Source organism: Spea bombifrons, chromosome 4 (assembly GCF_027358695.1).
Source record: "Spea bombifrons isolate aSpeBom1 chromosome 4, aSpeBom1.2.pri, whole genome shotgun sequence".
Lineage (NCBI taxonomy): Eukaryota > Metazoa > Chordata > Amphibia > Anura > Pelobatidae > Spea > Spea bombifrons.
The window spans coordinates 45,701,891-45,717,623 of NC_071090.1; the positions used below are offsets into that span (position 1 = coordinate 45,701,891).

Consider the following 15,733-nt stretch of genomic DNA (forward strand, 5'->3'; position numbering starts at 1 on the left):
GCCAAACACGTCACCTTGCACGTGATATAGTTGCCTTCCGTCAGCTCCTTATTAAGATGATTACTGCAGTTTATGCATACTCTACCACTCAAATGTTTCGGGTGGCTTATCTGTTTTCATGGTAAATAAGGACATTTGTAGCTGTACTGATAAAACTCCAAAAAGGGTTTTGTAATAATCGAATAGCCTTTTAAGCAAATACAATGTGCCATTGGAACTCAGGAGTGAAGGTTGCTGATAAGGGTGCCCCTGCACACCTATGAAGATATTCCATTAAAAATCAGCTGTGTCCATCTACAATACCGGTAGCCATTTACAACATTAACAATGTCTACAAGGTATTTCTGATGAAATATGTTATTTTAATTGTCAATTTGCTTTTCTTTCAAAAACAAGGGAATCACTAAATGACCCCAAACTTTTGAACAGTAGTTTGTTTCTAAAAAATGTTTTAAAAAAGCTAACCAAGGCATACACTATTATATTGTATTCCGGGTTAATAATACCTCTGTGTAAACAGAAACCCTAAGACAAGGTGTTTATATGTATTCCTATGCTTAAAAGAAAACACACACACACACGCATCAAAATGTGTCTGTCTTTTGCATTTTATTTAAAAAAAAAAATGAAAAAGAAAAAAGTTCATGCTGGATTGATCAGCGATTAGAAAATGGTGCTACAGCTTAAACAATTTTGTTTCTATAGGCAGTGCGGTGGGACCTTCTAAACAAGACGCTTGTGTGAGACAACAGGAAGTGAGGGGTGCAGATGGAAATTTCTACCCCAGACCTCTGACAATGCAAATAACAACTAACTTTAGTGACAATATCCCTTTTATTTCTACACTAAAACAATAATTCCCTGCACATCATGGTACCTGAAATATGAAATGTAAACTGAATGAATTATTACCACTGTCACTTAACACACACAAGGTTCACTACATATATATAAAACACATTTTAAAAAATATACCACAGAACTGTAGTAGACAAAGTAGTTTTCCCCTTTTGCCCCTGAACTGGACAGTGGAGCTCACAAGGCTAGTTACTGTTCTTTTGTTAAAATCACAAGGAAAGGCAAGTCAGTGTTTCCCAGGTAGAGTTTGCCATGGTGTTCAAACACATCACTGATCGCCCATGTTACGCTGCCATCTGGATCATGGAAACTTTCAAGAATTTCTCCCTGATTACTCACTTCTAGAAACAGACCATGCTTCCTCAGAAGGACATTGTAAAAAGACAGTGGAAAAACCTATAATCGCAGAGGAAAATGAGAAATCAATATTCTTTGTTTGCAATCAGAACTTGCATAAAATATTTAAAAAAATGCAAACCAAAAAAACAGAAAAATAAAAATGCTATATCTATACTGAAAAATAAAAACAAAACCACTAGTTATGCATTTTAAAGAAAAGCTAAACATAATAACAGAACTCAACATCCAAGAATGAATCATGCTAGAGAGACAAACATTTCACACCTCCGTGACTCATTATGCATTAGGAAGGGCTAACACCAGCTAGTTTCTCAAGCGGAAAGGGCCAGATTGGCCCTGCACAGCGGAAAGATCAGCTTGATGTGGTTGGCCCTTCATAATGAATATTTACTATTTTAACTTGCCTGCAAGCAAATATATTAGTTTCTTGTTAAATACTCATTAGCACTTTTGTTTTTTACTATGTGGCAAAGAATAACATTGGTTCTTTGGCCACTGCAGTTACGTTCAGCAGGCTTTGGGAGGGGACACATTCTAAATCAGAGCTGGCACATCGTTGTAAATACATCATCAAATTAGCAGGAAAATGTTCCACAACTAACCCAGTAACAGCTGTTTTTGGTTAGGTCAATGTGCTCTCAGATGATGGTCCAATCTAGAACACTAAAACTTGGAACCACACTGTGAAATCGTTAAGATCTTCTTGATATAGTTAAGAAAAATTAAGCAGAAACAATCACCCATCTTTAGTTTTAAAGTTTTCTAGCAGTCCAAAACTCTTATATACTTGGTACAATATATCATGGGTTAAAAGTTTAATAAAACATTTCCAGCGAATGTCAGATGTGTAATGTTGGGTGGGCCGGGACTTCACATTTGTTAATTTACATTCACTGACATTCTTTTGAACAAACTAAAAAGACATCTTGGAAGTCTTGTATGAGCCAGTAGTGTAGGTGGCTGGTGCAGTTATGTGCCCCGCTGAGCAAGAGATGCAATTGATGGAATGCATCTACCATGAGGCAAATGGGACCAGGAAAGAGAAGATATGTATAGAGAAGATTCTGCCGATTCTCTGTATGCATTTGCACATATTAAATAGCATATGTTGGCTAGAATGTACCATCAAGTAAGGAGTAAGTGCTTATTTTAGAAATAAATACCCAAACCAAGTCCATTAAACATGGACAGTGAATTGCATGTCACAAATACTAGCCAGGCAGTGGCCTCGAGATACCTATAGTTAATACAAGTTAATTGCAATTGGAATCTCTAAATACTACAATTTTTTTTTTTTTTTTATTATGTATAATTTTAGAATATAGAATTTGGGAGAGGGCATATCAACTTTAATTGCATCTCAGAAGGTCACACTTCCCTAGGGAAAACATATAGGGATAGTGGGTTTTAAGTCTTTCAGTACTAGTGTTCTACCCAGTATCACAAAGGAGAAATTGGAAAATAAAGCCATAATTAAATCTGATATAATCATAATTGCATGTATAAAATTAAATAGATTAAAATTAATCATGAAAACATCTATTCGGATGCTGCGTTTAATCAGGAATGTGGGTCTACAACATCTGTCAAAATCTTGCCCCCTAATGTACCTGGGCTGGGGGGTTCACCCCAGGTGCCTCTCATTCGGCAGGGTGCCCGGTGGGCCAGGGGTCGACAGAGCAGGCGTCAATGCAGCCTGACAGCCACCTTACGTGGACCTGCAGCTTACCGCTGTGGAGCTCACACATTCTGAGCAAATGTCTATGCGGACCAACAGCCATCTAACGTCAGGGCCGCAGTTTACCACTGTGGAGCTCCCGCTTTCCTGTTTCCTCACACAGTGTGCGGGTGCCACAGCGGTAAGCTGCAGGCCTGCATAGACATCAACGCGGCCCCAGTGATGCTCGCCTGGCCCCCTGACCAGTGAAATCTACAAGAGATGTAAGGAGTGCAGGAGAGCGTATGGGTAAATTAATGAGCGAGTGTTTAAGGGCAGAAATGGGAGAGGTGGGCAGAGGTGGGGCACGTCAATGTCTGGCTCAGTGTATAGTGATGGACATTATACTGCGCTACCGTTAATGTCTGGCTCAGTGTATAGTGATAGGAGTTATGCTGTACCACCATCAATGTCTGGGTCAGTATATAGTATATCTGTTCAGTTTATGTTATTTAAACTTATTACATTTAGATTTCTAGTTCTAGATTTCTAGTTTTTTTCCAGTTGACATACAGTTTACACATTTGTGAAATAAATATTCTTGCCAACATTAATTTTTTTGTAGGGGCTGCCACATACAGGATCTGCACAGGGTGCTCAATACTCTAGGTAGCCCCTGGCTACGTATACTGTACCTTCACAATAAATCTTTTCAATGTTGGATGAGAAGCAGTGGCATCCAGAAATGGTGGAAAGAACCCGGGAAACCGTGTAGTAGATAAGCCAACTCTGTATGTGCCCTGGCTGGACAGCCTAATATTATCTGGGTAGCCTGGCATATTGTCCATAAAAACATCTCTTACTCCTTTTTTATTGCCAGTTAACCAATACCTATAAAAAGAAGAAAAAAAGATTCAGAAATCACTATTAGGTGAAACACTACATGCAATAATTTGATAATTATGATTATCATTATCTTATTTATATATAGCGCCAACTAATTGGGCCTAACTTGGAATTTCCACTTCAGGGTGTACTCACTTTTGTTGCCAAGGTTTAGACATTAATGGCTAATGGTGTGTTGAGTTATATTTGAGGGGACAGCAAATTTACACTATTATACAGGCTGTACACTCACTACATTGTAGTTTATTTTTTTTAAGTTAGATTGTGTACCACAAAAAAATAGTATGAAATTAAAGTATATTTTGAGGAGAATATATACTGGAGCAGCAGATAGTATGCGTCTTTCTACCCACACAGAGAAAAGCCAAATAAAGTGAATAAATGTATATATTCCCACACATTACTTTGTCTGAATATTATTTTCTCTGGAGTTGCGGACCATTTGATTTTGAAGTGTCCCTCTACCCTCCCAAACATTAGCCTTTTAAGCTAAAAAAAGGGAATAAAATAAAGAAAGCATTGTGTCTAGGTGGCAGCTGAGTCAGGTAGATGCTTGGGGAGCCTGTACCAGGGTGAGGGGGGAAGTCACCCCAGAAAATGTCCCCAAATGACAAGGGCTCAGTGCGAGTTTCCACAATGTGTGGAACATGCGCAAGAGATCTATGCCTTTATCGATATTCTACTTGTATCAAAAAAACAGGCCTTCTTGCAAGTTTATTGAGGACCAACCCTGTAAGAAAAACTCTTATAATTTTAGTGTGATGCACAAATATTTCCTCTGCTACAGTAGTCTGCAAAGCATGTCAACTTCCATACCGTGATATCCTGCAAATACTCGTCTCGGCTATCAAGACAAAATCCTCACTAGGGGAGAGAGCCAGCCCGTTAGCCATGTACAGGCCATCCAACAAGGTCTCTGCCTGTTGCCTCACAGGGTCGTACTTTATGAGTCGTCCCAGATGGTTTGCTTCCAGTACCTACATTGACACAGAAAGCGTGTTGCATGTATATGCGAAAGTGCTGAAGGATCGTCCTTTATCTGCAGACCCGATAATTAAGTGTATTCCTCCATATATTTTTATCAGTCACAGTGTCTGGTTACATGATTAACACAGAACTATTTTATGGTTTACTACAGGTAAGTAGTCATGGTGATTGGGGATATAATAACACATAGAACACATACAAAACGGCTAATGTGCAGCTGCCTGAAAACAGTGCAAAAACTAGAACTGTTTTTTTTTTTTTTTAAAACAAAACATTATTACAAAATAAATAAATAAAAATAGCACAATCATTTTAAATTGTTTTTAATTGGATACTATTAATATTTAAAGGGGAGCTCCAAATTCTTTATAATTCATATTCTATGGAGAGAAGAAAAAAAACTAGAGCTAAACATATTGTGCCCACTTTAAACATTCCTACACTGCAAACATAATCAATGTGACTATCCAAGCAAATGGTGTATTTACTTTAGGACATCAATTACAGAGCACACTATTGAACAATAATATCTACAAATAATTTAGAGCAGATATCGTAATAGCATTACTTCTTGACAATCTACAAAATTCGGATAGAAAAAATAAAATAACCCATTTTGCAGTTCACTGCTCGTTTTCCAAAATTGCTAAGTTGTTCCAACAATGGTCCTTCTTTTTACCCCGACTCATCAGTCACATATTCAAGTAAGAATTTAAAATATGTATGTATGAAAAATACTACTTGGAGGGCTCATAATTCTAGATGGTGATGTCATCCAAAGAGTCTGTGACCTGAGAACCTAGAGAGCTCCTATATACGATGTCAACAACTCTCTTAGATTACCATGACCACATCAGAGTCATACTTATGGTATGATGATTTGAACCAGCATTGTTGCAAGTGGAGGCTTCTAGAAATGCTATCTCTAGGCTGTCTCTTGTGCTAGCTAAGCAACATGATTTGTAAGGTATAAATGCTTTTGCACCTCATATCTGTGGTGTCGTCTGCCCCATTTGCTGCTAGAGTCAGTAAAAAAGATGGTCCCATTTTGGGACAGCTCCAGTCCATTCAAAAATCTGAAAGAAATGCCATCTACCCCTGTAAAGAATAAAAGTAAATTTAATATTAAGGTTAAGACTCAATTATTGTATTTAAATTCTGGTGAGATCTCTTGAAAGTGGCCAAGTTATTATTTTATTTACACCAGTTATAATCATTTTACAAAAGGCACAAAAACAGCAATTCAAAAATGTGCTAGGAAGTACATTTCATGTGACCTCTTCACCTTCTTCACTGGAAAGCAGAAGGGTCCTCTCTCCTGTCTGAGGATTTACTTTGAACAATCCAAAATACGAATCTGCTACAATAAGATCACCATCTTTATTCATTCGAATACCATGTGGCCGACCACATATTGGTTCATACTCAGGAATACCTGGCAGGAAAAATGAAAACAACAACAAAAATATGCTCATGGGCACATCTTCAAATCAAAATCAACCTCATCCCATTGCTGGTCATCTTGCAAGTCTTGATTCACTCCAAATAAAATGTGTTTGCTAACTGCAGAGCTCCAGGTGCTACATGGAATTAAGAATCATTTATTCAGATTACTAATGTTTTAAAAACATTTAATATTTAAATGTTATCCTTCCTAACATACAAAATGTATTTTTTAATTAGCATTACAATAAATTCTATGATAACTAGAATTCAGTAATTCGGCTGTTTTAATAGCTGCTGTAAAAACCACAAAACCTTATGAGATCTTTAACCATGATCATGATAACCTTAACCTAATATCTCTATATGCTATGCATGCGCAAACTCCCTCAATGCAATACACATGATCCTTTGACCCAATCTTAGTTTTCAAGTATGTTTCTTTTCCCTTAACCTATGGATGTTATGTTTGGCTGTTTCTGGCACCACTGAATAGAACGAGAGTTCAACTGAGCATGTGCAAGAAATATATTACACTATACACCCTGTACTCAGAAAAGGCAGTCATCTAGGAGTTAAATGAGCCAGAAATCTCACTTTGTAACTCAAATAACCAAACAATGCATGGAGTACTGCAATGAAGTCTAAGCAAAATGGACTTCAATACACATTTAATCTGAAAATGGGACAGGAGTCCTCCTTTAATATTGATGAATTTGCTTGCCTTGAATATCATTATCTAGAAAGAATTTGCTGTACACTCCTGTCCTGAAGTCTAGATGCATGGTTCTCATTTAAATTGCTTATTTTTTGTATGCACCAGTTGTTTCAAATTATCATTTTAATTATATTTAGGTCTTCTGTGCAGAAAGATGCAGCCAGCATTTACAACATTGTACGTCATCCAATAAGAGAAACAATGCTTGGGGCCAAACGTGCCAGCACATAAATTGTATCTGAGATAAATATTACAAAAACGTTTGAAGCTGAAGCCAGGGTAAATAGATTTCTTCGCTCTGATCTACAAAGTAGACGTGCAATAAACAGAAAATTGGGCAGTGTATTGGGGCTGGGGTCTTTTCAACAGAAGCTTACAGACAGGTGAGACAGTCAGTCAGGTTCGGGGATGTGTGCCAGAATTTGATAAGCCCTCTTGACAAGTAGGTTTACAGAGAACAACGAAAGCTTGAGAATATAGGGAACTGTAGTAGTCCTGGAGAAACAATGTGACCAATGTCGTTCAACCTTTGAGGGGAATCCGTAACATAAAAACTTGATCTATGCATCTCTCATAATACAGCACCAATAGATACGCATATCTATGACTTATAGGGTTCTGCTTTTTTCACTCACCACATTCTGACACATTTTGCCCCATTTGTGTTATGAAGAATAGTTCTTCCCCAGAGATCTTCCACAGCTTCCCATCCACAGTTCCAGTGTATATGTTCCCTAAAGAAGAAAATGAATTGTTATACGGTAGAAAAAAATACATCGCGATGAAACCAATAGTTGCCATTTGCTTAAAGAAGTCTATCTTCCTGTCATTCTGATGAAATCCAGCTCATGCAATTAAAAATATCACAGGTTCTCTAGTCAAATATTTAGACGTTAAGTTGTGTAACCAAGAATATAACTGGCTTCACTAATCCCGTGTGCTCATTTGGTCCACACTGCCTATGCATTAACCACTTTGTCTTTCTATTCATATTGTGTTTTCACTACTTAGACTGGCCTTCCATTTCTAGAAGAGATGAAGACCTCTGAGGTCCCGAAAGCTTCTGTAGACTCACATATTTCTCTACGTTGACCCCCCCCCCAAAAAAATTAGCAACTTCGACTAACACAAGACTTTTTTTTTAGCTTGCCTAGTTTATCTGGTTGACGGCACCACTGACGGCAGAGTAGCTCATCATACAGAAGCACACCAGGATACTAATATGTTTTCTGATACATTATCAAAAAAAAAAAAAGCGCTGCAAGAACCATCTGTATCGTTTCATTATACTCCTACATAGTGTGAATTAGACTTCGTCTTCGTCCGAACTTTATTTTTAACGAAAATTGCCTGTTTTGTGCGAATCAACAAAAATGAGGGCGTTCTCCAACGAAACTGCCGGGAACAAATTGCAAGTGTTTTGGCGCTCGTTGATGAGGTAAAGCGAGAGGGACTGTGTAGGAGGATACATATCAATAACTAGGTAGAAGTATAAATAAATGGGGGTGGTCTCAATGATAATGACTGTGATTGATGGGTCCAACAACCTGTGGGAGATTTTCCTTACTTTCTTCACTCTGCCAATCAGCATTTACAAGGGGCGGGACAAGCATTAGATATATGGTGTGCTGACGCCATTTTAACTTGTCAGTTACAGACTGATGGGAGTTGGGGGTCTGAGACAGTGACAGTTAGCTTAGCAAAGGCTAAATTTGATGCTCATTACTCACATACAATACTACAAGTTATTGAATAGTTTATTTTGCTACAGAAAATGTACTATTGTAGGATTGGAGAAGCTGAAGTGAATTACAGGGAACGCAGCAGACATTTTTTTTCCCCTGTTCCAAATCCAAAAAAGATAGGCCGGGAAAATAAAATTTTGTCCTAACCGATTTTGCTGGTTGGAAACACATATTTCTCCTTGTTTCTGACTGCCTGCAACCAAGTTTTTTTTTTTTTTTTTTACTGCCAGCTGAATGTAAGTCAGCAAATGATTATTTTGTGTATCTCTGACATGCAGCCACATAATGTATGTTTAAAGGGCAGCAATTAAAGCCATGCAGGCCTCCCATCCTTAGTACCAAGCGATGTCGAAGCACCTTGTTAGGGTGACAAGCTGGACACTGAAGTATTTGACTTTCACATCATGGTTCGTACAGACTTTTAACTCTTGGAGCGGGGAGACCAGTGGTCCCTCCCGGCCAGGTGTACGAGAGACTCTAATTTCATTAGGCGCTGGCGGAGTGACTGCCGCATGACGGCCGCTTTCAATGTCGGTCGCAGCCGCTTTGGTGGTGCAATGGGCCACTTGACTAGACTTGCCCCCCAGGCCTTAGGCTGCCAGCCCTCCCGGCTGGGGACTCACTGATGGATCAAACTAAAAGCACAAAGCATAAACACATCATCACTGTGTTTAAGTATGCATCAGTATACAAAGATATAAATAAAAAAAAAAATAAAAGTACCAATGAGGATGTTGCCGCCACAAGTACAGTGATTTACTAACAGATTTTCAAAAGTTTTCTAAGCCTGTGCAAAAGAAAATTAAAGTGGAAGTACCATAGCCCCTTAAGGACAATGGGCGGTCCCTAAACCCATTGAAAACAATGCATTTTGAGCCCGTACATGTACGGGCTTTGTCATTAAGGGGATATCATTTTTTATCTTTGAGCAAAAAATATCAATGTTATTGTCTGACAGATAACCAAAATAACAAAGCTAGAACAAATATAAATGGCTAATATGCTGCTGCCATAATGCAAAAACTAGAACTGCACAATATTTTAAGACTTACTTAATCATATAGTACCAATACAAAAATACCTTTTAAGTAGGGAAATACAGGCAACTGTTTTTAAGTGACCCAGACACTAGGGAGTGAATTTGTTTAAGGTTTTTAATGTAATTAGCGTGTCTGTTGAAAAAGGTTCCACTTTCCATTACACCGCAGAAACACACTTATCTAAGATCTCCTAGTAAGACGGTGGCACGTTTAATAGAACGTGGGTGGAAACACACGTAGGAGATACACAGTGAATACTGGGGTGTTTTATGATAAAGTACCGGTAATAACCTGAACTGCATCAGTCTACAAACATCAGTATCCAATACTTACAATAAAAGGTTTTCTTATAAACCGTTTTAAAGCAGCAGTGATCACTGAACATTTCAACATTCAGATATGTGGAACTAATAGAAAGGGAGAAATGACACATTTTAAGTTAAAGATTTTTTTGGACTACTTGGGTTCCTAGTTCACAAATGTTCAGAGCTATTCTGCAACTCTATTGTCCCTGCCAACTATTATATCACTTCTGGGCTTCTGATGTAACCATGCACACCCTTGTGTTGGATACTACCATTTGCTGTCTTGCCTACCACATCAGCACAATGTTAACACAGTATTGAAATACCCTAGATGTGGCACTACCAATAAGGTAATAAAAATAAAACCAATTGAATTATTATAGCTCATAGGTAGGTTAGAAATACCTGTTAAGAGAACATCTCCAGAATGAGAAGCATTCTGCACGGCTTTATTTGGCTATGAGCGTGTACTATGGAATTAGCACTGTGATTGCTGAGACAAATTGCAAAATAAAATGAACCTATACCAAGGGCAGATGTCCCTAACTGCTCTTCTACAGTTGGATAAGGTCTCTGATAACATTCAAGTTAAACTGCTAATAGCAAAAATGAAAGCATTGAAACACCAACTCCTAAGGGCCATAAAAAAAAAGTTTTATTACTTGCTTACCCCTAGTAGGACCACAATGCACAAATGCAGAAAGCTAAAAGTGTTTCACGTATGGCTCTTTAATACTCAGATAACCCTGGGTTAAGGCAGCATCTATGGGATTTTGCCAACATGAGTAACACTCTGGTGAAAGAAGTATTGTATGAAATCTGGAATTTCAAATGTGACAGCAAACAGATGTGTCACATCTGTCCCATGTGCCAGATGTAGATATCTGATAAATGCAGTCATTGGGAGAGGCAGCAGAAATATGAGATGAAAGTTGAGCAAAGGACAGACTCATCTATCCATCAATGCATTTTTTTAAATATTTTTTAGCACTGTACTTTTTTTTGCACAAATAAGTACAGCATTAGTTAAGAAATATTGCAAACTGTTTCAGTCTCTTCAAACACAGCAAGGAAATTTTGGAACTCGTTACCATATTCCCTTTTAAGCCTTCATCCAGTACATGGTACATCAAACCAGTACCAGTGATCTCTATGTGGTCCCAGTGGAAGAGGAGACCACAAAAAACGAATCCATCACAAGGTTTCACAACAGCCGCATAATTGTGTTTTCACAAGTACCTTTGTAGTGCAATAATACTAAAAATTCATAGACTCAGAACTCAACTTCTAGATATTTTCTGGAAGACTGACATTTACCATCCTTGTCACTAGTGAAGGACTCTGGGCCTTTCAACTGCCCATAGAAAATTCTTCTAGCTTCATGAAGTTTACGATTGACAGCCAATGGTCCAACTAATGCTGGAGGAGGTCTTTCAAACCTGCAAAAATAATAAAAGAACATTACTCCAACAAACACAAGTATACAAATGGGGCACTTTCCATGCAGATGCAAATGGGGTCTGAGTTGACCCCCTGGAATTCTGAGGGTGGGTGTAGAACATATGCACATGCACTAGTAAACAGGAGAAGGAGCTGGAGAGGAGGAGCAAATTCTACAGAACTTACGTTATGTTAATTTAAAGGGGACACAGCCATTATGTATGTCAAAGTGTGTATGATAGCTGATTCTGGGCAGTAGATGAGGGGTCCATTCACCATCTTGAATGGATGCAGCAAAAGAAAAGGCGTCAGCCCCAATATGGTTGGCCTGTGCCATGCCACCGCCAACAATGCCTTCATTATTTTTGTGTCTGGGCGGGTACTGCTGGAATTAGTGCCTAGGGCAGCATAGAATGAAAGATACAACCAGCCAACTGGCATATGAAAAACAAACTTTATTGTGTGGGTTAGCAAAGGCATATAAAAACCTGTTATTCTGCATTCCTTAAACCAAACCAAGGAGCATAACAACAGTTATTCCTATTTACTACAGCTTTCTACTTGTTTGCTCAGTGCTTTCCTTCAAGTGATATTTTTTCCAGTGTGGCTTTTTACAAACTGTAACAACAAGGAGGGAGGAAAGACTTTCATCAGCAGCACATCCCCCCCCCCCCGATTCTCTTTATTTTTATCCTGGCTGGGTGCAACAAGAACCATGCACACTGATGTATGGACACTTACACAAAGGGCTCTGGATCAATAGGAGAGGGCAATAGGTAAATGCCAACAACAGCTGCCAGTATGGCAACAGAGACTCCCCATTTGACATACCTAGAAGAAACACATAATTAATTAGGGACAAGAAAAGACTCTCAATCTTACAGCTAAAAAGATCAAGATAGAAAAGAAACTTTAAGAAATTTCTATACAGCATTGTTTTGTGCTTTATTCCATCGAGGCCGGAGGACATGCATAGGGCCCCCACCATAACCTACTTCTGTGAGTTAAGTTAGACAAGCGGGGCTTTTTATTATACTGATGTTCATACACGTTATGTTGGTTTTTTTGTCTGGTTCCATTTGTAACATTTTAAGTGAAAATTAAGAATACAATTGAATAAGACATAAAGAATAAATTACAAACATTAAACAATAGCTTGTGGATGAGGAGTTGCTTTGGAGTACCCATTGTATTTGGCAGGGCGGCACAACTCCAGACCTCGAGGTATTCTGAGTATCCGGGCTTAAAAACAAGTAGTTCAACAAATCTTTCATCATTGAGATGTCTGTACTCAAACTGTAAATCCCTTGAGGACTGGAGTTGAACACCACTGCCGTACTATGAATAAACATGGCTGACCTTTATGGCCAGACTCAAACGATATTCCATACACCTTACAACTTTATTTTATTTTCAATTGACACCAGCTAAGGCTAATTAAGAGATAATTCCTTGGACATTTTAAAGCTAATGCTCTCCCTGTAATACGGAACCAGACAGAGCCTGGCATTGGGCTTGGGAGAACACCAACTTTCTCAATGGGACAGTAACATGGTCGTAGAGGAAGTGTGATATTGTGTATACCAGATCAAAGCACTGGCATGCAGATTTACATTATATTTTTCACTGGGCTATTTAAACTGATTAAAAGGCTAGTAAAAGACATTTTATGGAACAACAGCCCATGCATCAGAGTTTCATTTGGAGCTTAATAAACAGGATTAAAGACAAACGTTTTAATCATTTAAACATTTCACAACCTAAACATATCTATAGGCAGTAAGAATTATTTGCAGGCTATCCCTTCTCTCACACATGATAAGAATGTTAACCATCTTAAAACTACACGAAGGAGAAACTCTTTGTTTTGTTTGGGGGGGGCAAATATTCTCCAAAGCCACCCACACATTGGTAAAAACTGTCCCTGGGTCCCCCAGCAGTGTGCTTGCCACCCCTCTTACATGGTGTATCCTCGGTGCAGGCAGAGTGTGAGCTCTAGGAGGAGATGTTGGATGGAGGAGGCTTCTCTCCCCCATGGACCATCACAGCAACGGCCTCGGTCACAGCGCTTCTCCCCACAGCTGCTATCACGGGGGAGGAGCTTCAGCACCGGGGTCATCCAGAGTGCACGGGTGGGCGGGCGGCCTTAGGGAGAGGTGAAACACCGCCTATACTGTGTATTCCATACGGCCGCGCACGGTTATAATCAGCGCGTGCGGGAAAGTGATTGGAGCAGCTGGTAGCTTGGGGGATTTTTAGTGTATTTAACGAATATGTTTGGGAGGTTCTCTGCCCGAAGAAGAGAGCTGGTGCTGAAAGCTTGCAATTTAATGTAAAGATTACTAATTAAAGGGACACTCCAGCCATCATATATACCTTGATGCATGTGATAGCTGAGAGGTGCCTTTAGCTTAACCCGGTGTCCTCTTGCAGATGCATTTGGGGGGGGGGGTGCAGTGGGTTATTTCTGTAGTCACCTGCGTCTTATTCACTCTCACAGATTTAAATATGCTTCAGAGTTCAGACAGGACCAGCCACACTGCAACTCATTCTTTAGTAAAAATACGTCACACAGGGCCCGACAAACCTCCGGCAGCAGAAGCTCACTTGGGTCGGAACTTCTATAGAAGTCTGTATACATTCAATAACAATCACTGTGTGCCTGCGTGCGGAGGGCTACAAATCTCTTTTCAAACCGTTTTGGTGGCTAATATTTTACCGCCACAGATTGGAAAACCATACCATGACCTGTGAAAACATGATGTCCTGTTGTGCTCCGGCCGCATAAAGTGGGGCTGCTATAATAAAGGAACATTTCTAATTCCCTCAAAATGGAAAGTTTCCACACGCACTTATGTTTTTAGCGACTTCATATTCTATATCACCTTTGGATCGAAGAAAGTTCTGGCTGGAAACTTGACCCAGCTGGGAACGTCGCCTGATGCTTATGTCCAGCTCATCACGGGTACAAGAAACGGCTTTAATGTCTTGCTTGTAGATTGTGTATTATCAGTGAAGTTATAATAAAGGAACAAAATAGAAAATAGATTCATTTAGTGTCAGAATATTGTATTATTTTGTTAAAGTGTACATTATTGTATCTATCTCTGGAGCGGCACTCTCACGTTTTATATTTTAGCTTAACAGTTTTGTTTATTATGACTATATTCTAGCATTTCTCACCTACTTTGCTTTATCCTATAGATTAAAATGTTTATATCATCCCCCTTGTCTAGGTATAGTTATCCCACAACCAGTACTTGTACAGGTTATAGGCAGTCGCTGCATGATAGAAAATGTTTTGACATAAATCATACATGCTCTTGAAGGTAGGATATCTGTGTTTTTATCACGGAAAATTTTAAACCAGGATGGTTATAATGAGGACATGTCGGCGTACAAATTAATACAATATAGCTAAAACAAAGTTATTGTTAATTAACTGGTTAAAGCAAGATAACGTCGACCTTACCAAAAATCATGTGATAAAACATTCAGTATTGCTCCAAATTAGAACTATATATACTGAACAATAATGGCCAATGTGGTAAATGTCGAGCTGGCACTTTGTATTGGCTTCCATAGTAGGGTAGCCACATGTCCTGGAATGCCCAGGACAGTCCGCAAAGGAACTTTCCAGTCTTCTGAAGTTTTCAGCCATGTAAAACTGGGCACAAGGTTGGCACTGGAAAGCTGCTATGGGTCAGCAATGGGAAGTTGTTTTTGGGACAAGGTTGACCGTGGGGAGCTACCGTATTTGCTCGATTATAAGACCACCCTGACTATAAGACAACCCCCCAAAATCTGAATATTAATTTAGGAAAAAAAGCCTGAATATAAGACGACCTTATAGAAAAAACTTTTACTAGTAAATGTTAATTCATGTAAACTATTTTTTTTTAAAATAAAAAAAATGCATATCTGGAGGTAGAGTGGAATTAAGGGGGTTAAAAGGCATATCATAGAGCACTCTGTCTACAGAAATGCCTTATGCCTCCCACTTAACACCCCCCCCAAAACTTCCCGGTGCTTCTGACTTCCCGATATGTTGTCCGGCCAGTGGGTAGACAGCTACGTGATTCACGTAGGCAACTTCCACTGCATCGCGCAGACCTTCCCCAGCTGTCAGAGATCCCTCCTACTGTCAGAGAGAATTCCCCGCAGCATGGGAACTCTGATCTCTGACAGCCGAGAAAGTCTGCCCGAGCAAATACGGTATTTATGATTGTTATTTTGCCATGCGATAACACCATTAATATTACAGAGAGATTATA

At 39.1% G+C, this 15,733-nt stretch overlaps 1 protein-coding gene across 1 annotated transcript; it reads right to left on the minus strand.

Moving 5' to 3' along the window:
• Positions 1-619: 619 nt before the first annotated feature.
• LOC128492513 (adipocyte plasma membrane-associated protein-like) lies at positions 620-13,785 on the minus strand. Its single transcript, XM_053465091.1, has 9 exons — positions 13,421-13,785; positions 12,201-12,290; positions 11,337-11,458; positions 7,565-7,663; positions 6,054-6,203; positions 5,754-5,866; positions 4,598-4,758; positions 3,571-3,766; positions 620-1,254 (listed from the first exon to the last, which is right to left on the minus strand). Exons 1-9 carry the CDS (start codon positions 13,576-13,578, stop codon positions 1,048-1,050), a joined length of 1,296 nt encoding a protein of 431 aa, XP_053321066.1. The 5' UTR covers positions 13,579-13,785; the 3' UTR covers positions 620-1,047.
• Positions 13,786-15,733: the final 1,948 nt, after the last annotated feature.